The following is a 24,858-nucleotide window of genomic DNA, read 5'->3' as shown; positions in this document are numbered from 1 at the left end:
TCAGCTCAAGGGTGGGAATATGAGGCTAATAGGTGTGAATCAAGCACTTCGTCATTATAACATTCATTCTTAAAGAGCACAAACAAATCTTTGGTTCCCATAGTCCATCTACTCATTGAAATAAATAAAAGTAAGAGCTCCTGACTTGTGTTTTTCACTAATGATTAACACTATGAATCCAAATACAGAGTCATCTGCCTCCCATGTGGCCCCTGGAGACACTTTCACATATGAGTGGGATGTACCAGAGAGTGTGGGGTCAACGATGCATGACCTGAACTGCTTACCATGGCTGTACTACTCATCGGTTGATGCAGTCAGGGACACAAATTCTGGATTGGTGGGTCCTTTACTAGTGTGTAAGAGTTTAATCAATGATAAACAGGTTAGTACTGGGTTTCCTTGCTTTTAAATATGTTATATGTTTTATATACTGCTTAGCTATATAATATTTACTATGTGTGCAACTCTAGTTTGCTTCAGAACAGTAGAAAGCATGATCTTTCATGTAAAGTAAGACATTTTTATCCTATTATTTTTAGCAATGCATTAAATGGGCTTCTTTTCTAACTTTAAATTGGGCTACAACAATTTTAGCAACTTATGGAACTGAAAAAAATACTAAACAATTTCCTCTCAGAGAGGCAGACTAATGTGAGGCACATATCATTCTCCTCAATTGAATTCTGCTCCCTTGCCCTTGAAATCCTTAAAAGGGTACTGTGGGGAAGTCAACTTTTCCCCTTTATTACAAAATAGGGGATAAGTGTCTGATCGTGTGTGGGGGGGGTGGGGGGGTTTTGACCACTGAGAACCCCCCGCGATCTCCTGTGTGGGGTGATTGGCTGAGCGGGCTGTCACTCCATACCATCTCAGAAAGTGTGGGCCAAAGCGCTACAAGGACAGTTAAGTTACTGGACCCCATACAGGACCCCTCACTATAAGACTCTTTTCCTCTATCCAGTGGACAGGGGAAAAGTTGACTTCCCCAGTGCACCCTTTTAAATAACCACACAAATTTTTTTATGGGTGGGGGTCAGCCACAGCTTTAATAACTCTGTTACTTTAACCAAAACAACCAGTTAACAGGACTTGCAGAGTAATGCAATCCCTGGTCACCCAAGGGGGGCAAGTCAGCCCGCGAAGACTACCAAGCAATGATTTTCTTCTCAAGTAAAACACAGCAAAATAAAAAACACATGGGAATAACATAAATGAACAATAACTAAACAAAACAAAGGGAGGGCCTAGTTCAGGACTCCTGTAAATGTGGGGACTGAAAATCCTGGTAAAGGCAATGTATAATACAGGAAAGGAGCAGTACAAATCCCTTTGGTCCGCAAGGAGGGCAAGGTAGCTGATACTAACAAATCAAAATCTCAAATAGCTAAAAATATTTCTTTATTACAAATAACTTGTTACAGAATACAGTATGTATAAATCCCCATAAAAACAGTAATTCACAACAATACACAAAGTGCGATATTTATAGGGACAATCCCCAGTAGTACATCCTAACCCGACGCGTTTCCCCGTAACTGGGTAATTTACAGTAGCATACGGTTCATCAGGGGTAAAAAAAAAGATGGTTGTGGTTGCTTTAAAGCACAAACTTATATGTGAGCAGCATATAAAACATATAAAAAAATACAAAGGCAAATACATGAAAAATCATTATTAGACTCTGAGATAATCAAACGGTCTGTTCAGGTTTTGGAGCTGCAAATTGCAGTGATGCATCCTCAGACCTAGAAGAAAGAAAAAGCACAAACAGCAAAAGCTATTTGAGATTTTGATTTGTTAGTTTGAGCTAGCTATTATTTATCTATATATCAGTGATTTGATGTTGGAAATGGCAGGTCTTCTCACTGGGTCCTTGGATATTGAAAAATGGGCGGCTGATGCTATTGATGTTTTTTCAGAGGTGGATACTGATAGGGAAGAGAGCTCAACAGTTTCTCTGAAGGTTATGTTTAAAAATGTGTATGAGGCCTCTATAAGGACAATCTAAAATCATTTTGGGAGGTTAAATCGTTGGAAAATTACCTAAAGAATAATATTATCCCCAAGGGCCTCAGAGTGGACATTGTACCTGCAGAGAGATCTAGGTCTGGCAATCTCCTGGTGAAGTGGGAACAAGAAGCTTTGGCAAGTTCTTTTAGGTTTATGAATTTATTGTTGGAGGAAGAAAGAGTTACTTTGGAAAAGACTGATAAGCGTCTTAAAGAACTTATTGAGGAGATCACTAAGGTGAAATCAGACCCTGAGTTCGTGAGGAGAGAGGCATTTCTTGATTCCTCAGTGGATAAGTTCTATAACTCCCTTAAGACATGAAAACATAAGCAATTTGTTTGTGACCTGGGTGAGTTTAGGGAGAAAAGAGCATTTAATTTTCAAGAGAAAACTAGAACAGAGGAAGTAGGTACAGAGGTCTCTACCTCAGATTTGGAGTCTACGGACTCCGAGCGAAGAGGGGATTCTACTTATCAATCAGGGAGTAACTCCAATAGACGTGATAGAGGCAGAGGAAAAGGATGTGGAAAGGGGAGATGGACCCACCAAAAAGGAAAAAGAGGGAACAATCGTGGGGCTTTCAATACCCCGTCCTCCTCTGCCTCGGCAGCATCTTTTTTAAAGGAGAACCCCTATGGCCTAAGGGACAGAGTAGATATAGTGGGGACACCGAAAACCAAATAATAAACCTATCAGCTCGAACCCTTACATCTTCGGAGACTGCAGTATTGTCTAAGGGGTTAGGGTTCGTACCTACTACTCAGTTTAAAGCGTTCGACTGGGTTAAGGATGTTAACATTTTTATTCGGAAATTAAAATGGAGAAAATTTTTCAAGCATACTGATAGGGAAAGATGTCTAGAATTGGGGATTAGTGAACATGATTTACCTGGGGTGAGAGATCTAACCAATTTATTGACAGAAGGAGAAGGAGTGTTAGGTCAGGGTCCCTTTACTGATCTTAAGACCAAGAGTGTTCGGGGACCCCCTCCCATGGATACCCCACATTTGGATGTCTTTCTAGATTTGGTTACCTCAGAGCTTGAAAGGATTCCTCCTAAAAATCCTAATTTAAAAACTAACTTATCTGATAATGAGCTGAGAGCTTTAGCTAATCTTGAACAAGATTCTAACATAACAATCAAACCCTCCGATAAGGGGGGGAATCTTGTGTTGATGAACACCTCACAGTATAGAGAAGTAGTACAGTGCCTCCTCAGAGATCGAGAAACCTATAGGGTTTTACCCAGGGACCCCACAAAAGAGTTTTGTGTAAAATTGGAACAGTTATTAATTCTTGGTTTGGAACAACTTCTGATTTCTCACAATGAGTTTAAGTTTATGTATCCTACTGACCCCTTGATACCTACGTTTTATGTTTTACCCAAAGTACACAAGGGGCTGTCCCCTCTTAAGGGACGGCCCATTGTGTCAGGGGTAGATTCTATCACTCAGAATGTGGGGATTTATCTAGACCGCATTCTGAGGGACCATGTGTCTTCCCTTCCCTCACATATCAGGGATACTAGCGATCTCCTAAGGAAGATTGATGGGATTCAGTTGGATTCTAACATGTTTTTAGCATCAATTGACGTGGAGGCTTTATACAGTTCTATTCACCATCATGACGGTCTGAGAGCAGTCTCATATTTTTTACAGGCCAGAGGGATTCAGTTCCGGACACACAATGAGTACGTCATCCTCCTGCTAGATTTTTTGTTAAACCACAATTATTTTTTGTTTGACTCAAAGTACTACCACCAGCTCAGGGGAACAGCAATGGGGAGCCCAGTGGCTCCCTCATATGCTAATTTAACCCTGGGCTGGTGGGAGAGTACCATCGTTTTTTCTGAGGAGGACAGCAGGTGGAACCCACATATCATCTATTGGGGGAGATATATTGATGACGTGCTCATTGTGTGGTCCGGAACTGAAGAACTCTTTAGGGAGTTTGTGAATCAGTTAAATCTTAACCCCCTAGGCCTACGTTTCACATATGAAATTGATGCTAATAAACTATCTTTCCTTGATGTTCTGATTACTAGAGGTGAGGGAGGCTATTTGGAAACAATCACATACAGAAAATCTACGGCTACGAATAGTCTGCTCCGTTGGCAAAGTTACCATCCATCACCCCTGAAAAAGGGTATCCCAACGGGACAGTACCTAAGAATTCGCCGGAACTGTTCCTCCCAACGTACCTTTAGACATCAGGCCAGGGAATTAAGAGAGAGGTTTACCCAAAGAGGTTATCCTAGGAAGACCTTAACCTCTGCCTATCAGAGAGCCCTTAGAGCCGATAGGAGGGAACTACTCAACCCTAAACCTAAGAAGATACCTAGCAACCAAATGAGACAACCAAGTGGGACGAGTGCAGGCTATCCTACGTAAATACTGGCCCATCCTCTTATGTGATAGTGACCTATCTGATGTGGTGACCGAATACCCCTCCATTACATTTAGGAAGGGGAGATCACTACGTGATAGACTGGTTAGAAGTCATTATATGGGGGAGAAGAAGGAGGGCACATGGCTGGATAGACGCCCCCTAGGCACGTTCCGATGTGGAAAATGTAGGGCATGTGCAAATGTCCAGCGGACTAAAGTGTTCACTAGTGTGAGCACACATAAAATCTATACCATACGAGACTTCGCAAATTGCGAGACAGAAGGAGTGATTTACCTCTGCACTTGCACATGCCCACTACAGTATGTGGGCAAGACAAAACACGCCTTCAAGAAACGTGTAAGAGAACACATATGCGATATACAGAATAAAAGGGATACTCCCTTAGCAAACCACGTTGTGGAGAGGCATGGGGGCAATTCTGGTGAGATTACCTTTTGTGTTATCGAAGTTGTTCGTAAGTCACCTAGAAAAGGCAAGTGGGACAGGAGAATCTTACAAAAAGAATCCGAATGGATCCATAGACTTAAAACTGTGGCCCCTATGGGCATTAATGAAAGATTGATGTTTAGTTGCTTCATATAACTATTGGTGGGGTTCTGTTCAGTATCCTACTCTATCGTCTATAGTGGAAGCTGCCTTTAGCACTGGCTATTTGTTTGGGGGGTAATGAGGGGACGGGGTTTATTGATAGCTCTGTCTCGTCATTTACCCTATATAAATTTAGGAACCCTTATTAAGTGAGTTGTCCTTTTATATACTCTATAGAGTGGAAAAAGTAGGGTATTGTCCCGTTCGTAGTTTATCCTAAATCGGAACTACAGTTGCATCGTTTTCTTTACAGATTTGTTTTATACTAGGAGTACTGATGGCTAATAGGATTGATTATTTGTTAATATTCTTATTTTTGGTATGTCATAATGTGCAATTGATATATGGGGGGGCTCATTTGGGAGGTTTACCTGGTTGATATATGCATTTTTAATAGCTGCCTTCAGGATGTAGTGAGGTCCCAAATTGCTAGTTTATATCTATTCATTTACCTTTTTCTTATCTATTAAATATGATCTTAATAATCCATCCTACATGTTCCTCCAGGGATGCATAGATATAATTGATCCCTTATTTTATTATATTAATTGCCTTCTTTGTGGGTTAATATATGTTACATGTGGAGCGCATTGGGTTCTGTGTGGAACGCATCGGGCATGCGCCGTTGGATATAAGTGTTCTGTGTGGAATGCATCTGGCATGCGCCGTTGGATATTAGCGTTCCACACACGTTAGCGCATGGAACGCATCGGGCAAGCGTTTCTTATTAGCGACCCTCACACTTCAGCGCTTGGGACAGATTGAGCATGCGCCGTTGGATAGCTGCGATCCACACATTTTAGCGCATTGGTATGTGTGGAATGCAATGACAAGTGAGTATTGGAACGCATCACGTGACTGTGTGATGCGCCCCACCCGGAAGTTCAGGGTTTACACCGGCCCTATGGTATGAAGGCAGTAAAACTATTAGGTTTTCTGACACGTGCGACCGGAAGTGACGCAGTTGGCGTCCGCCCCAGCATGTGTGGATAGTGTTAATGGAGGACACTATATATAACTGATTTAGCCATCAGTCTGTACCACATCCCTCGGTATCAGGAGCGGTGGTCATGTGCTCAAATGGTTGCTGTATTAAGGTGAGCGCATCTACTATGTGTTTGTGTGTTTTCAGAGGCATTAGGAGTAAGCAGTGTTATAGTATTCCCTATTGATTATAGCCTAGGTCACGACTAGCAGCAGGAATAGATATGGAGGATTTTGCTAACTGAATGCGCCTGGTTGATAAGTTATATCGCTGAATTTGTATCAAGTAAGTTGTATTTAGGCATTCTTTTTATTATGAGAGATATGGGATATTGGATATTATTTTTGTTGTTGCCTCATAGCGACAGTTCTGATTTATAGTTTTGCTCCGTAGTTGGATGGCTGTATCCTTATGTATCTACTTTGACTGTAGTGACATCCCTGGAGGACATATTTTGAGGAATGGGTATATAGCTGTATTTGTTTGTATATGTATGTGCATGTATTTGTATGCACATATATATATTTATATACGTACCATGTCTATCCTATAGATTACTAGAGTCCTCATTTCCCTATTATCTTGATTTGTGTAGCAAACTCTATATATCTTTGAGAGCAGCTATAAAGAGAAACATACCTTGACTACTGTGACTGTATTGAGAGAACAATGAAGGTATTTAAAGGACATTTATCACTTCCTCTGTCCTTGGGTTTACAGATCTAGCTATCCTTCCATTTTAATTTGTACTATATCACACTATAGCTATTATGTCTTATTATATTCGTCACGTATGGTCTTAGACATCTGTATGTTCTACATGCTGCCCTGTTTGTATGCTGTCCTGCTTCTGTGTTACATTTATGTCGTTAGCTTTTTACAGCATCCTGCCTCTATTGCACTTCATGTGGCCTGTATGTTAGCTTTATTTATGTGCTGTATTTGTTGCTTGCTTTTGCTGTTTGTGCTTTTTCTTTCTTCTAGGTCTGAGGATGCATCACTGCAATTTGCAGCTCCAAAACCTGAACAGACCGTTTGATTATCTCAGAGTCTAATAATGATTTTTCATGTATTTGCCTTTGTATTTGTTTATATGTTTTATATGCTGCTCACATATAAGTTTGTGCTTTAAAGCAACCACAACCATCTTTTTTACCCCTGATGAACCGTATGCTACTGTAAATTACCCAGTTACGGGGAAACGCGTCGGGTTAGGATGTACTACTGGGGATTGTCCCTATAAATATCACACTTTGTTTATTGTTGTGAATTACTGTTTTTATGGGGATTTATACATACTGTATTCTGTAACAAGTTATTTGTAATAAAGAAATATTTTTAGCTATTTAAGATTTTGTTTTGTTAGTTTGAGCTAGCTATTATTTATCTATATATCAGTGATTTGATCAAGGTAGCTGATAGGCTGCATGTGGAGAGAGCAGAAGAGAGGGGGATAACAGGAAGAGGGAGTTAAAAATGTCAGCAGCATGAGCTAGAATACAGTTAAACCCTTGCTGACACCCATGGACTTCAGTCAGTGGCCTTTTCATTAGGTAGTACAGGGCCTGCCCGACTATCAAACGACTATCAGGCCATCATGGTGAGGGGGGACATGGCATTATACTGCTTCCCCAGTTTACAGATAAAGTCATCTCTTTGCCTACATCTGCACTTAGGAGGAGTTCACATGCATACATTTTTTTTGCAGCTGCAGGTATCCAAAGTTTTATCATTTACTGTTTGCTCTATATGTGAGAACCAGAAACCCAACTCATATAAAGTGTTACAAGATTACAATGGGCATTGCCTTTACAGCAGACCTCTGAGCAGAAAAACAGGGATGTAAATAAGCACATGATTCCAGAATACATTTTATTCACCTCCAAAGTCTTTTCCAACACCGAGTTAAGCATAATTGCTATTATACAAATTATCCTTAAAAGCCCAAGAGACGTTCCCCAGCAGGAGAAGATCCAAAGTAAGTGCAGCCTATCTCCTCTTCATTACTGCCCACACACCCGCTGGCATCTGCCTATCCCATTTAACTGACAGCCACTAAATAAAGAGGTGATGGGCTGCACCTACCAGGTATCATGTCATACTGGAGAACACCCCTGTACTTTTGGGCCTCATTTACATACTAACAAAAAGACATATCTCGGGAATGGAGAGGACTATGGAAATAAATAAAATGTATTGCGGAATCCTGATGACTAGCCCTTTCCAGTCAGGGGCTTATTTACACCCCTACTTTTCTGCTGACAGATCCACTTTAATAAAGTAATAGTAAATTTGTCAGACCACATAGGAGGGTTTGGGGCCCATTTTGAGTTTTGCTATTAGGCCTTATGATTTCTAGGAAACTCCCCTGTAGGTTAATATTTAATAAAATATTTGATACTTTGTATGTGATGTGATTGTAAAGACATGTTCATGTGGTTGCAGAGAGGAGTCGCACACAATTACTTCATGATGCCTTATGTATTTGATGAAAATCTGAGCTGGTATCTGGCAGAGAACATAGAGCTTTTCACAAGCAGCCCCCGTACTGTGAACCAGGAAGACCCAGATTTTCAGGAATCCAATATGATGCACTGTGAGTGTTTGTTAAGCTCTGACATTTGGCATGTAACCTGCTTCCAGTAAGATCTGGATAAGAGAGTGGATACCTTTAAGCGTTACTGTCATAAAAAAAAAAAAAATTGACATGTCAAAGGCTTAGGCCTCCACCGACTGTTAGACATAACCAGGAGAAGCGGGCGCTTCACTCTCCGGCTGGGTGCTCAATCCACCACTTTGCAGATAAGCTCCATAGCCTATAATAGAGCCATCTTCTGTAATGAGTGCTGAGTAGGGAGTGTGCCTCACTCCTTAGATTGAGGATCAAAATGTCTCATTGCAGGAGACCGGCTATATTAAAAGTTTGTGGAGCCTGACTCCTGCAATGAGATGAAATGAGCATGAATAGGGGAGTGAAGCGTACAGCCGTGAACTTCTCTTCGCTATAGCCAGATATTGATGGGGGTCTGAGCACTGAGACCCCCATCGAGTTTTCTAAATTTTAAAAATTCAATGCCAATGGTTTGAATGCAGTATGATTTATTGTATTAAAAATGACTGGAGCTGTAATGCTTCTGTCTTTCTATCTTTCATGAAGTCACATGACCATGCCCAATTTATCATCTCCCATGCTCTAAAGACATGTTTATCTTCCCTCTCCTTGGCCATCTTCCCTGTCCCTTGGGACCTTATGTCACATGCTGGGTAGCAGATGCTACAGTATCCAGTGAGTAGCAGAACAGCAAAAATTACAGGTCTACCTTACACTTGTGATATAGCATGCAGGTGAATGTAAGTAGAGGAAATGTCTGTGAATGTGAAGAGAAATGATGTGACCTTAAGTGCTTTATATTTTTGCCATTGTTTTGAAAGCAGGATTTGCAGCATTCCTTCAATGGTACTAATCCACATGTAGGTTTCTTCATGCAAGTTATGCAGAAATTGCATAAATAAAAGTGACCGGTTGCTTATTATTAATTTTTTGTTTGCAATATGGATCCTTATCAAAGGAGACTATCAGCTCTGTATTATGACCAGAGCTGCAGACATAGGCATCTAGAAAGATAAAACAAATGATACCTATTAGCTGATGGCTGTTTCCTTTCAAGATCAAGTGGCAGAGGCTGTGCTGAGCTGCAGCATGCATGCATGCCTCCTCCTTCTCCCACCCCTCCTTGCCCTGAATCTTAATGTTCAGGGCTTGGCTTCCTGTATAATCTTCATTTCTGTCATTGTACTTTAGCAAAGTATGCTAAAAAGGCATATTCTCTTCTTTTTGTAATTGTGGTATGCATATTTCTCTCTGAAAACAGCAATCAATGGATACATGTATGGAAACCAGCCTGGTCTAGATATGTGTAAAGGAGACTCAATCCGTTGGCATATGCTGGGTCTAGGCAATGAGGTTGATATGCATGGAATACACTTTACAGGAAATACCATTCAGATCCACGATACCACAAGGGATGTAGCAAGCTTATTTCCACACATCTCATACTCAGTAATAATGAACCCCGACAATGAAGGTAAGATAGAGAATGTAAGCGCATGTATATGTCACACTAAACAAATCGTTCCCCAGAAGCATCACAGGTAAGTTAACAAGTCATAAACTGAAACGTAACGTTCAATTCTCTTACTAAATTTGGCACAAAAATAGTTAAAAATAGCTATATTGCTAGCATGTTAGGATTTGTTCACACAGCAGAATTTCCGCAATGAAATTTGCATGGAAATTCTGTATGTTTTTAAAGCCTATTCACTTCAATGGGATTCTACAGTCCCATTTACACAGCAGAATTTTTTGCTGCTGACATTCATACGGAATTCTGCATGAATTATGCAGAAATACCTGCATACATTCCGCAAATGATTAAAAAATGCGGAATTCCAGCCAAATTAATGCGGCCATGGAATTTACAAATATATGGGGAATTTCTGCTGTGTGAACATAGCCTTAGAGTGTGTAGTGCACAGTGGCTGTGGCAATGACTCCTCAAAGCTACAAGTATTACTATCTATTGCACAGCTCCGTTGACCTCTTATATAATGTTATATAATTCTGGTAGCTGCAGTTCACCAGCATAATTTAGTACTCTGACAACTAAAGACTTTAACACATATACAAATCTAGCCCCCCCCCCCCCCCCCTGACATGTTTCTCTTATCAGAGCGTCCTCAGAGGTCTGGGCTAAAGGCTGTCGTCAACCTGAATGTTTGGTCATTTTTTTGCTCTGTTAATGACATCATTCAATCTGGAAAGTCCAAACACAACAATCAAATTCAACATGTCTGAATATATGTCTTATGTCTCAAAGGACCAATTACTGGATACCGATGTTATAATCCTGTCATCTTCTCTCACACCAATCAAATTATTCTATATAGACAGACTGGTGCATCATGCAATCATATATGGCCACCTCATTATGACATCATAGTCAGTGTCCTTATAGGTGACATAGCAGTATATCAAAAGCTCACAATAAACATATCACAGCCAGTCTTGATGCTCTTACCTACTACCAATAAGCTTGGCACTACGGTCAGTCATTTCCTTCTGCCCGCGCTGTGGCCGTATTGCTGATATTTCAGAGCACTCATTGGTCGTAGGAAAGAGCATAGTGAGCATACCCTTTGTTAGGAAAATGATCACTTTCTGAGGTTTTATTATTCCCTATTGTTTTTTTTTTTTTTTTTGTAAAAAATTTTTAGCAGTATGTTGGTCACAATCCCAGAATCAATAAAATAGTTGCTTCTGTTTATGAGACAAACAACCAATTTTAAGAGGGGAATTATAACTAAAAGGACTAGCTGAGTGACTAGTTTAGGATTTTACAGTGTGGGGCATAATAAAAACAGCACATTACCTCTTAAGCCTGAAATTACTTTAAAAATGCAGTTGAGTGTATGAGATACCACCATATACTGATCAAATATAGCTCAAAAGACACCCTTTTAGCATGCATTTGACCCTTAACGTATGTGGGCAGATCAGCATTAGATGTCAGGAGATTTTTCCAACATACTGTATACATCAAAGTGCACCACTGCTTTGTTAGAAATTGAGCCTAATAATGTAATTCGACAACTTCACCTTGGATGCAACTTAGTTTAAAGGTATAGTACCCTGAAAGAATATGCTAGGTTATTGCCTTCTGTCCTTTCCATTTTTTCCTCTTTTCTCATCATCAATCTCACAATCCTCTTAAAAAAAAGTCCCTTGTGGATATTTTTGTCTTCTCAGGTGTTTTTGATGTTGAATGTATGACCACAGACCATTACAAAGGGGGAATGAGACAGCACTATAGGGTTAAGTCATGTGGTCCACAGTTACCTCGGCTAGAAATGTTCCATACACACACATATTACATTGCAGCAGAAGAGGTTGAATGGGACTATTCTCCAAATCGGACCTGGGAACACGAGAGGCATTCAATCCATGAGGAGAGGTAATTATTTACTACTTAAATAAGCATGCTTCTTCTGCCAAACACATTTTACATTTTAGGGATGGGCAAGGATAAACCCTTGCCCATCCCACCCATTGTCCAAAGGAATGAATCTAAATGGTAAGGTGAGAACCATACAGCCCGCTGCCATAATAGATTTAGAGGCTAATCTTTTTTCAATCTTACGGAGTTCTTTTACAGTGTAACGAACATCATCTGACTGCATATATTAGTATGGAACAAGTGTTTTAACAATTTCACATAGGTGTATTTTTACTGACATTATTTATGACTAGGATGTTGGTTCCTATTCCAAATAATATCCAGGGTTAATCCAATCAATCTTAAGAGCTTACACAAATTACATTTTTGTGTAACTGGTCCAAATTTCTATATATCTCCTTTTTCTAGAAAACCAACCAGTTAATTAATAATAAATTCCCTATGTGTAGCGGAGACCAAACAGTGCTGAGCTATTAATGCCTGGGCTATAAATAATGGTCTTGCTGTAGCTACTTTTATAGGATCTTCTACAGGTAAATATTTTGTCTGTACCAGCACATAGTTTATAGGGTGGCATAGTATACATATTGCATAGACAAGATTACTTTGAGCCAACACTTTTTTCCAGTAATGGACCAGTTTTAGGCAATTCCAGAAACACATTTAGAAGATCCCGCTTGATTGATTTTACACATATTGCATTATACATCCAGTACATTGACCATACTTGACCACTGGGCATGATCAATAGGGTGAAAATCTTCTTCCCATGTCATTTTAAAGGAAGAAAAAAAAAACCTCTGTAAACTCGAATAACAAATGTCGGCATGATAATAATATCTAATATCCGGCTTGCAAGCCACGCCCCTCCCACAAGCCATGTCCTTCCTTTTACTGGCCCTTTATTATGTGTGGGTCCAGCTTGCAAGCTACGCATCCTCCTGCAAAACCACACCCATTCTATTTTGGACCCTTTTTTTTTGCATCAGCCCAACTTACAAGCTACATCCCCTCTCACAAAGTCATACCCCTGCAATGCCACCCCTGTCTATTTTTGGCCTACAATCTCTTCACCACAACTCAGCCCACTTGAGGACACGCTATAAGGACTAGATATGGGGTCAGGATATGAGGACTGGTTATGGAGTCAGGATATGAGGACAGAATATGAGGACGGGATGGAAGGACAGGATATGAGGTCAGGATATGAGGATGAGGTATGAGGATGGGGTATAAGAACAGGATATGAGGAGGAGATGTGAGGATGGGATATGAGGAGGAGATATTAGGTCAGGATACAAGGACAAGGGCGTACACATGTGTTGCTTTCTTCTCTCACAAGGTTTAGGTAGGAAGACCAGGCAATGCCGGGTACTCTGCTAGTATATAGGTAAAATTTGTATAATATGTTTCGGCATAATTTTCAAATTGGTGAAGATATTTGGATGAAACTTGGTACACATTTTACATGTATATCAACTAAATACATAGTAGAGTTGAATCAACCCTAACTCACTCCTAGGTGCCATGTAAATCTAGCAGACCTTCGGCACATTTTTTGATCACGTTACTCTTGGGCCACACAAATTGTGGGGTATGAGGGTGAGATATGAGGTTGGGGTATGAGGGCGAGAGCAGTATCGCTACTTTTCCTTTGCCACAACGTTTAGGTCGGAAGACCAGGCTTCTATCTATGGTATAAAAAACAGTAAACACTTTCAATAATGGCTACAAACTATTAAGTCACTGCTCTATCCGCTCACATTCTCTTTTATTGTAAAAGTAAATTTGACCATGATTTGTTGGTCACTTTTGCCAATGTGCAGTAAAACATTTTTATATTACCTAATTATTTTGTTCTTCAAAGTCCAGGAGATGTGTTTCTAAATAAAACCCGAACCTCCATTGGTTCAAAATATAAAAAAGCTGTATACCGGGAATACACAGACAAAACCTTTACAGTACAAAAGGAAAGAACAGGAAACCAAGAGCATTTGGGTATTCTAGGTAAGTAAAATGCCTTTGGATTGTATATAAATATTTTTGGCCTCATTTATATTGATAGAATCTCAGTCTACACTATACATACCTAGTGTATGTTATTAGTGGAATGTGACAGGACACTAAGGGAGCCTAATACCATGAGAAATAAAAGAAAAGAAAAAAAGACCGGGGAACGGCGCCTCGTGTATTACCCTTAAACACAAACAGCAAGTGTAAATGTGGGGAAACCCACGGCATTTATAGGTGGCTGCTCACCAGATGTTAATAGAAGTAGCGCATATCACCCCATATAGGGGTACTTACTGATGTCCAGAGGGGCTGCAAGCCGGAGGTCACAGGCACATAAGTCCTGACGTAGTCATTAAAAGGAAAATGGAAAAGAACCTCATTCATCCAGGCGCTTCCGGTTAGGTCATCAGGTGGTGCACAAAATGATGCAATGTATACCTTGGAATATTGTATACACGAAAATTTATTTTAAAAATAATAAACATACAAATTACGCGTTTCGAGGGTGACTCCCCTCTTCTTCAGATCAGGTGTGCTGTCATACAACAAACAGGTAAGTATTTATGTGAAAAAAGGGCGCCAAAACACCTGAGGGGGCGTGGGCAGGAAGTGGGAAAGAGGCACTGGTGCGCATATGCCATCCCGGCTTCTATCTGCAGGAGAAGCTGATCACCGCGAACATGCCTATGTTTCCAAGGAAGCATTACTAAGGTGAGCGCTCGGCTTTGCTGTGCCGAGCGAGAGGTAATATACAACATTACTGCGAAGCGGAGGGCCGGGACAAGGAAAAAATGCTGTGTCAAAGTCTAAAATAAACAATGTGTGTGTATCTATAGTTATCAGATCTATGTAACTGGCACTCTAGTAAAGTGAATTAGAAAGAATGAAAATATGAATGTAAAGAGCAAAGGGAGCGCATTAAAGTTTTTATAAACGCTACATCGATGATATAGTTTATATCTGCCAAGGTCCTCTGGATATTTTAGACGACTTTTTAGCTTATATTAATAGCAACTCTTTTGGTCTTAATTTCACGCATACAGTTTATACTAATAACGCAGAATTTTTAGACGTGATTGTTTCTATTGATGACAATGGCTCTTTCAAGCCCTATTTCAAAAAGGTGGATAGCAATAGCTACTTGGACTTTTCTAGTGCCCACTATAAAAAATGGCTGACAAACGTGTCATTCGGACAATTCAAACGCATCCGACGCAATTGCACCACGTCTGGAGACTTCTGCGAACAGAGTAAAATTTTGAAATCAAGATTTAAAGCAAAAAAAAAATACCCCAAAAATGTAATAGACTCTGCATTTCAGAGGGCAGAAAAATTATCCCAACAGGATTGTCTGGAAAATAGGAAATCTATTAAGGAGGACACATGTGATAAGTGGTCTTTAAACTTTATCACCACTTTCACTAAAGAGAACAAACATATTAAGGGAATCCTACATAGACATTGGGCTATCCTTTTAAAAGACCCTTACCTACGAGATATTCTCCCACCCAAACCCGCAGTCACATTTCGAAGGGGACGGACCCTTCGCAACATTATTGCACCTTGTAGATTGCGCTCCCAGAAAGTCAGTAAGTTGACTTTTCTATCCTCAATTGAGTCATATAAATGCTCTTCCACAAGATGCAAATGTTGTGTAAATATTGTAAATAAATGCAAGTCCTTCTCCTCAAACAAGACGGGAGAATCCTTCGAGATCAAATCCCACATAAACTGTGCCTCCCAATACATTATTTATTTGCTAGAATGCCCCTGTTGGCTCCAGTATGTGGGTCGCACCACCAGAAGTCTCCGAGAAAGGATTAACAAGCATAGGAGCAATACAAATAAGGGTTTCCTTTTCCACAGTGTTTCCAGGCATCTCACGGAACTTCATAAACAGGACCTTGAATGTATTTGTTTAACCCCAATAGAAATGATACCCAAAGATGACCCTCAAAGATTTACTACGTTGCGTAAGAGGGAAAATTTTTGGATATATAAATTAAAAACTCTCATACCTGCAGGATTAAACAAGATGATCAGATGTAATTTCTAGCTTCCTCCCTTGTATTTATGTCATCCGTTCACTCATTTGCTGCCCCTTTGTTGCTATTATATGTATTATATATTTATTTATTCATTGCAGCCTTGACATTGATATGTGTATCCTTTATAATCCTATTGTTCACATTTATTGCTATTTTTTATATAGATATGTAAATATATATATATATATATATATTTTTTTTTTTATTGTCATGTTTTATGCGCTATTTCTATGCATTATTTTTTCTATATTTTATATGGTATGTCTATGCACTCTATCAGTGTATTCTATATGCTATGCATTTTGCACGCTATGTTCATGCACTTTATTAATGCCAACATTCATTCATCTGGTTGGGTACTATACTCTTATAGAGCTTGTGAATCACGCTTTAATGCACTCCCTTTGCTCTTTACATTCATATTTTCATTCTTTCTAATTCACTTTACTAGAGTGCCAGTTACATAGATCTGATAACTATAGATACACACACACACACATTGTTTATTTTAGACTTTGACACAGCATTTTTTCCTTGTCCCGGCCCTCCGCTTCGCAGTAATGTTGTATATTACCTCTCGTTCGGCCCAGCAAAGCCGAGCGCTCACCTTAGCAACGCGTCCTTAGAAACATAGGCGCATTCACGGTGATCAGCTTCTCCTGCAGATAGAAGTGGGGATGGCGCATGCGCACCAGTGCCTCTTTCTGCTCGGCTTGGCAAAAGCCAAGCGCTTACCCTGGCAACGCGTCCTTAGAGACACTGGCGCGTGCGCATTGGCCTGCTTTCTCTGCAGAGATACTGCAACTGCACCCCTTTTATAAGTCATAATTCCAGTATTTCTTTGCTCTATTTCAGCTAGACATATGATTCATGTTATTAAAACAACATTTTAACCCTTACATCTCTATCTTTACCTTACCTGTTTACACTAGTTTTTTGGTTACATCCTACTTCCTGGCCACGCCCCTTCAGGTGTTCTGATGCCCTTTTTTCACAGAAATACTTACCTGTTTGTTGTATGACAGCACACCTGATCTGAAGAAGAGGGGAGTCACCCTCGAAACGCCTAATCTGTATGTTTATTATTTTTTAAATACATTTTCGTGTATACAATATTCCAAGGTATACATTGCATCATTTTGTGCACCACCTGATGACCTAACCGGCAGCGCCTGGATGAATGAGGTCCTTTTCCATTTTCCTCTTGATAATACCATGAGGAGGCATTAAGGGGAAACCATTAATTTTTAGGGTACACTAAGCAGATGCTATTATGTGTAGGGTTGGGGGAGTAAGAAAACACCATGGTCGACATCTATCATTATCTTTAGACTCCTTTTTTGTCTAGAAAAGGTGATAAAAAGGTGCAAGCAGGTTTTTTTTTTTGTGCCTTTTGGTTTACACATTTCTGCCAATTTTGAGTTGCAATCCACTTATTTTGGCAATACACATTATATGGAAGGATTTTATGAACTGTGCCTTTTAGTGAAAAGGCACAAAAAAGGTGTAAAGCCACTGAAAGGTCTCTAAAACTACACCAGCCCAGACTTAGCTTAGCTTTTTGGTGTGTGTGTGAAGAGAGAAATTTCTGAAAATGTGACCTGCACAAAATTTATCAAATGCTCTGTGACCATTTAATAAATCTGGTGCTCCTACACATTACCAGCACACAAAAAAAAAGGTGTAGAAAAATGCTTCACTTAGACCTGGATGCCGGCAAATATCTCTGCAGGTGAAACTTAAAGGACATCATTACTTTGTGAGGAGCACTAAAGTTGCAGTATTAGTGTGTAAAGAGTTCAAAAAAGCCACTATTAATGTGTAGTGCACAAAGGGGGGATAAATGCTGCGTGGGAGGCACTCTGCGAGCACCAATACTGTGTGGGACTATAGAGGGCACAATTACAGTGTAGAGGGCCTTATTACAAAAATAGGACAGAAAGGGAGCACTATTACTCTGTGGATTACAAAGGGGGCACTATTGAGAGTGTGGCACAATGAGAGGCACTATTATTGTGTTAGGGAAGCAATATTTATCTGTACGGCATTGATGGGAACACTAGGTGGGGCTCTATTACCATCTAAGGTATTATCTGTATTATTTAGTAAGGGCTGATGCATCTGTGGATACAGGTTCCCATAACACTCATTGTGATCGCAAAGTAATGTCAAGGCACAGGTATTTTCTTAAATTCATTTTTACTACTGGTGTGGGGGACGAATGCCTTTGGACTTGTGTTTAATGATTTAGAAAAAATACCCTATTGTGTATTAACAGACAAGGTATTTCTGCTATGTTCCCCCACAAATTTCAGCTCTTCTCTGGAGGGCTCCACTGATCAGCTAATCAGTAATTAAATATAGGACCCTTCCAGATGCAGAGGTCCATCAGTATATGGAATTGTAGGACGGCATTGTGAATGACTGGGAAGGCCTAAGATACACATTTCAAACTCTTTTTTGTATGCAGACATTTTAATGGCCCTAATTTATCAAGATATGTGAGAAAAAATTGAGAGATTTTGCCCTCAGCAACCAATCACTGCTCAGCTTTTAGTTTACCAAAGCAAGTTACGATAGGAAAGATGAGCTGTAATTGGTTGCTGGGGCAAAATCTCACCAATATTTTTCTCACATATTTTGAATCAGAACTACAGCTGGTATATGGTGGTAAACTGACTACAGCAAATAACCATCGTACCATACTAAACTATATAACATGTAGTCACATAGCAATACAAATCTACACATTGATCTTTTATTTGACAGGTCCACTAATAACAGCAAATGTTGGTGATAAAATAAAGATTATATTTAAAAACAAGGCAAGTAGACCATACTCTATCTATGCACATGGAGTTAAACTGGAAAATAATGAAGTAAAGGCAACAGAACCAGGTAAGTTTACTTTTCACACAATGGGGCAGATTTATAAAAACTAAGCGAGACAAAATCTGTCTTATTTGCCTATAGCAACCAATCACATCTCAGTGTTCATTTCTCAAATTGCTCTGGAAAATGAAAGCTGACCTGTGATTGGTTGCTAGGGGCAAAGTATGAGTATATATATATATAAGTAATGGTTTTCAGCTCACCTGGGTAAAGCCCCTTTCGTGTTCCTTATGGTGCTAGACGTTACTCAGTAAATAATTCAGAAATGGAGATCCACTGCAGAGAAAATTAAGTGCATATGTCTATTTATTCCATAAAAACCATGGATACAAGGAGTCACACATTTTGGGTGTCGCACACTCGAAACGTGTGACTCCTTGTGTACCGCAAGTGTCCATGGTTAGTATAAAATAACCAAACATGCATGTACATTGGTAAAGAACATGACAGAATCACTGTACAAAGTTCATAACTCATTTTTGTCAGGAGAACCATATTAAAAATGAAAGGTATGAACACACAAATAAAGATACACAATATTAAATCAATAAAATATGGTAGCTATACAGTAGTTGAGAAAGATATATACTGCTTGTACACCCCTTGCTTTACTGTGTAAAAAGTTTTGTCTGTTTTTTAAAGGAAATATTGAAACGTACATTTGGAAAGTTCCCGAAAGATCTGGACCTAAAAGACAAGAAAACGATTGTTTGACCTGGGCTTATTACTCAACAGTTGATCAAATAAAGGTAAATTGTCTTGCATTCATGTTCCTATATTTAAATCTCTGCTCTATTGGTAATGTGTTTCATGTAGTTAACACCCAAGTCATATTTCATGTTGTTAATACACAGAAAACCTGCAACTACTAAGTTCAGCCATACACTCATTACTGTACTGCTGCATTTTTGCTGTGTTTTTATCACAAATGATCAAAGTTGTTGCACAATTTTAGCCGCAATTTTATAAAATCGCAGTAAAAAGGTGTCAGTACCCCGATGCAGCAGCAGCGCAAAATTTAGGAACACAGTCTTAGCCTATGTTCACACAAAGGAATTTCATTGTGGTATTCTAATGCGGAATTCCATTGTGTAAACATAGCCTAAGGCTATGCTTATAAATTGTGTTCATAAATTGTATCCTATTGATATTAATGAGATTCTTCTGTTTACAAATTGTGTTCAAAAATTCTATCTTATTTCCATGCTAAATTCTAATGCGGAATTCCGCACAGAAATTCCATCATGTGAACATAGCCTAAGACTGTGTTTATAAATTGTGTTCATAAATTGTATCACATTGGTATTAACCCCTTGGAGACGGAGCCCGTTATAACCCTAAGAACTGGAGCATTTTTTGCAATTCTGACCACTGTCACTTTAAGCATTAATAACTCTGAGATGCTTTTACTTTTCATTCTGATTCCGAGATTTTTTCATGACATATTCTACTTCATGTTAGTGGTACATTTTTGTTGATACTTGCATAATTTCTTGGTGAAAAATTCCAAAATTTGATGAAAAAATAGAAAATTTGGCATTTTTCGAACTTTGAAGCTCTCTGCTTGTAAGGAAAACAGACATTCCAAATAAATTATATATTGATTCACATATACAATATGTCTACTTTATGTTTGCATCATAAAGTTGACATGTTTTTACTTTTGAAAGACATCAGAGGGCTTCAAAGTTCAGCAGCAATTTTCCAATTTTTCACAAAATTTTCAAAACCGGAGTTCAGTTTTGAAGTGGATTTGAAGGGCCTTCATATTAGAAATATCCCATAAATGACCCCATTATAAAAACTGAAACCCCTCAAAGTATTCAAAATGACATTCAGAAAGTTTGTTAACCCTTTAGGTGTTTCACAGAAATAGCAGTAAAGTGAAGGAGAACATTCTAAATCTTCATTTTTAACACTTGCATGTTCTTGTAGACCCAGTTTTTGAATTTTTACAAGAGATAATAGGAGAAAAAAAAAACCCAAAATTTGCAACCCAATTTCTCTTGAGTAAGGAAATACCTCATATGTGTATGTCAAGTGTTTGGCGGGCGCAGTAGAGGCTCAGAAGGGAAGGAGCAACAATGGGATTTTGGAGAGTTAGTTTTTCTGAAATGGTTTTTGGGGGGCATGTCACATTTAGGAAGCCCCTATGGTGCCAGAAAAGCAAAAAAAAAAAAAAAAAAAAAACATGGCATACTATTTTGGAAACTGCAACCCTCAAGGTACGTAACAAGGGTTCCAGTGAGCCTTAACAGCCCACAGGTGTTTGATGACTTTTGGAGAGCGAATTATGCTGACATGGTTTTTGGGGGCATGTCGCATTTAGGAAGCCCCCATTATGCCACAACAGTAAACAAAAACAAAAAAACATATGGCATGCTATTTTGGAAACTACACCCCTCACAGAATTTAATAAGGGGTGCAGTGAGCATTTACACCCCACTGGCATTTGACAGATCTTTGGAACAGTGGGCTGTGCAAATGAAAAAATTTTCAGACACCTGTGGGGCATAAATGCTCACTGCACCCCTTGTTACATTCTGTGAGGGGTGTAGTTTCCAAAATGGGGTCACATGTGGAGGGGGTCCACTGTTCTGGCACCAAGGGGGCTTTGTAAACACACATAGCCTTCAATTCCAGCCTAACTCTCTCTCAAAAAGCTCAATGGTGCCCCTTCTCTTCTGAGCATTGTAGTTCGCCTGCAGAGCACTTTACATCCACATATGGGGTATTTATATACTCAGAAGAAATGGGGTTACAAATTTTGGGGGGCTTTTTTCCTATTATCCCTTGTGAAAATGAAAACTTTGGAGTAACACCAGCATTTCAGGGGGGAATTTTTTATTTTTATTTTCATGTCCAACTTGAACAAAAATTTGTCAAAGACCTGTGGGTTGTAGGGGTGTAGTTTCCAAAATGGGGTCACATGTGGGTGTTTTTTTTTTCTTGCATTCATGTCTGAACTGCTGTAACGATCAGCCACCACTGTGCAAATCACCAATTTAAGCCGCAAATGTACATGGCACTTTCTCACTCCTGAGCCTTTTTGCGTGCCCGCAGAGCATTTTACCTACACATATGGGGTATTTCTGTACTCAGAAGAAATTGCATTAGAAATTTTGGAGGTCTTTTTCTCCTTTTACCTCTTGTGAAAATGAAAAGTATGGGGCAACACCAGCATGTTACTGTAAAAATGTTAATTTTTGTACACTAACATGCTGGTGTAGCCCCCAACTTTACCTTTTGGGGTAAAAAGAGAAAAATCCCCACTAAAATTTGTAATGCAATTTCTCCTGAGTACAGAAATACCCCATATGTGTCCCTAAACTGTTTCCTTGAAATACGACAGGGCTCTGAAGTGAGAGAGCGCCATGCGCATTTGAGGCCTAAAAAGGAATTTGCAATAGGGACGGACCCGGTTACAAGGATGGGGCTTCTCTACCAAAACCCTACAGCAGTGTTTCCCAAACAGGGTGCCTCCAGTGGTTGCAAGACTCCTAGCCTGCCAGGACAGTCTATGGCTGTCTGGCAATACTGGGAGTTTTGGATTTGCAACAGCTGGAGGCTTCGTTTAGGAAACACTGCCGTATAAGACGTTTTTCATTTTTATTGGTGGTGGTGGTGGGGGGGGGGGGGACGGGACGTGTAAGGGGGTGTATATGTAGTGTTTTACTTTTTGTTATTTGGTAGTGTAGTGTTTTTATTGTACATTCACACAGGAGGGAGTTCACAGTAAGTTTTCCGCTGGGAGTTTGAGCTGCGGCGGAAAATTTGCTGCAGCTCAACTTGTAGAAGGAAACCCACTGTAAGCCCGGTCGTGTGAATGTACCCTGTACATTCACATGGGAGGGGGTGGCGCCCCAAACCTTCAGCTGTGGCAAAATGACAACTCCCAGAATGCACTGACAGACCATACATGCTGGGAGTTGTAGTTTTACAACTGGTGGGGAACCACTGAGTTAGAAAACAGACTTTAGCTCAGTGATTCCAACCCGTGTGCCTCCAGCTGTTGCAAAACTACAACTCCCAGAATGCACGGTCTGTCAGTGCATTCTGGGAGTTGTAGTTTTGCAACAGCTTGAGGCACACAGGTTGGAATCACTGAGTTAGGAAACAGACTCTAGCTCAGTGTTTCCCAACCAGTGTGCCTACAGCTGTTGCAAAACTACAATTCCCAGCATGCCCAGACAGTCAGGGATGGTGGGCGTGTAGTTCTGCAATATATGGCCCTTCAGATGTTGCAGAACTACAACTCCCAGCATGCCTGGACAGTCTGGGCATGCTAGGAGTTGTAGTTATGCAAAACCTGGGGAAGAACAATTTGGAAACCGCTAAGTAGTGGTCTCCAAACTGAAGCCCTCCAGATGTTGCAAAACTACAGCTCCAAGCATGCCCAGACTGTCCAGACCATATAGTGGTCTCCAAACTGTGCCACTTCAGATGTTTCAAAACTACAACTCCTAGCATGCCCAGACAGTCAGTGCATGCTGAAAGTTGTAGTTTTGCAGCATCTGGAGGACCACAGTTTTGAGACCCCTACACAGTGGTCTCCAAACTGTGACCCTCCAGATGTTGCAAAACTACAACCCCCAACATGCGTGGGCATGCTGGGAGTTGTAGTTTTGCAGCTTTTAGAAGGCCACAGAGAAGATCACTTACCGCGATCTTCACTGCAGCCTTCTCCACGCCGCACTTTACGGCCGCACTCCTCCTGCGTCGATGCCGCCACCGCTGCTCCAGGATGCCGCCTCCGCCGCCTTTGCCGGTCCGCGTAAGCCGGGCCATGCTCCCCCCTCGCCGCCAGTGCTCCCCCCGCTCTGCCCCGACTTCGATCGGTGGCCAGAGCAGGGGAAATGCACTTTAACCTCCCCGCCCCCAACTGCCATTGGTTGTCAGCCTGATCGACCAATGGCAGGGGATAGGAGGGGGTGGCAACACTGCCACCTCACTCCTATCCTTTAGGATGGTCGGAGCTGTCTCTGACAGCTCAGATGACTCTTATTTTCTGGGCGATCGTTTCACCAGTGACCCGATTGGCCCGGATCGCGGCAAATCGCCGGTCTGATTTGACCGGTGATTTGCTGCGATCGCCGACATGGGAGTGTCTGAGGACCCCACTAGGCATTGCCACGGGATGCCTGCTGATAGATATCAGCAGTCATCCCGGTCCGATCACCGCCCAGCGAGCGGTGATCGGAAATGCGGAGGGCGTACAGGTACGCCCTCCGTCCTTAAGTACAGGGGCGCGAGGGCGTATCCATACTCCCTCCGTCCCCAACAGGTTAATGAGATACTGCTGTGCATGTGGCAGAATTTCGGAACAGAAAAAGAGAATGGAGACACTTATAATATAAAAATTACATAATTTTATTGAGTATGCATTAAAAAGTTAATTTAAAATCACATATAGGGAGAAGCATCCACAAAGTGGAGAGACAAAGGCATTGCTCACAGACAGATCCACATTAATAAGTTACATAAGGAAAAGTAACATGGTGCATAGTCACACATGTGTGCATTAACAGCAAATATATAGGCAAAACAATGCACTAACTATCATACAGTACAATGCACACAGTGAGGACAATAGGCATACCAAACTGTAACATCCGATTCCTATCCGGATCTGCGTTGCTCCAGCAGACCCGGATAGAAACTGGATGTTACAGTTTGGTATGCCTATTGTCCTCACTGTGTGCATTGTACTGTATGATAGTTAGAGCATTGTTTTGCCTATATATGTGCTGTTAATGCACACATGTGTGACTATGCACCATGTTACTTTTCCTTATGTAACTTATTAATGTGGATCTGTCTGTGAGCAATGCCTTTGTCTCTCCACTTTGTGGATGCTTCTCCCTATATGTGATTTTAAATGAACTTTTTAATGCAT

The 24,858-nt window shown here is 40.4% G+C and overlaps 1 protein-coding gene across 7 annotated transcripts in view; it reads left to right on the top strand.

The window, feature by feature from the left end:
• CP (ceruloplasmin) overlaps window positions 1-24,858 on the top strand; it is a 111,635-nt gene that overhangs the window by 48,162 nt on the left and 38,615 nt on the right. For all 7 annotated transcript variants that reach the window (XM_056564851.1, XM_056564849.1, XM_056564847.1 and 4 more), the window contains 7 exons: window positions 189-385; window positions 8,441-8,591; window positions 9,868-10,080; window positions 11,802-12,006; window positions 13,877-14,016; window positions 18,840-18,968; window positions 19,605-19,711. In XM_056564851.1, the coding sequence (XP_056420826.1) occupies window positions 189-385; window positions 8,441-8,591; window positions 9,868-10,080; window positions 11,802-12,006; window positions 13,877-14,016; window positions 18,840-18,968; window positions 19,605-19,711 (1,142 nt within the window). The remainder of the gene's footprint in view (window positions 1-188; window positions 386-8,440; window positions 8,592-9,867; window positions 10,081-11,801; window positions 12,007-13,876; window positions 14,017-18,839; window positions 18,969-19,604; window positions 19,712-24,858) is intronic.

The sequence above is a fragment of the Hyla sarda genome, chromosome 3 (genome assembly GCF_029499605.1).
Source record: "Hyla sarda isolate aHylSar1 chromosome 3, aHylSar1.hap1, whole genome shotgun sequence".
In the NCBI taxonomy this organism is placed as follows: Eukaryota; Metazoa; Chordata; class Amphibia; order Anura; family Hylidae; genus Hyla; species Hyla sarda.
The sequence above is the reverse complement of the archived record's forward strand: the minus strand, read 5'-3'. Positions and strand labels throughout refer to the sequence as shown.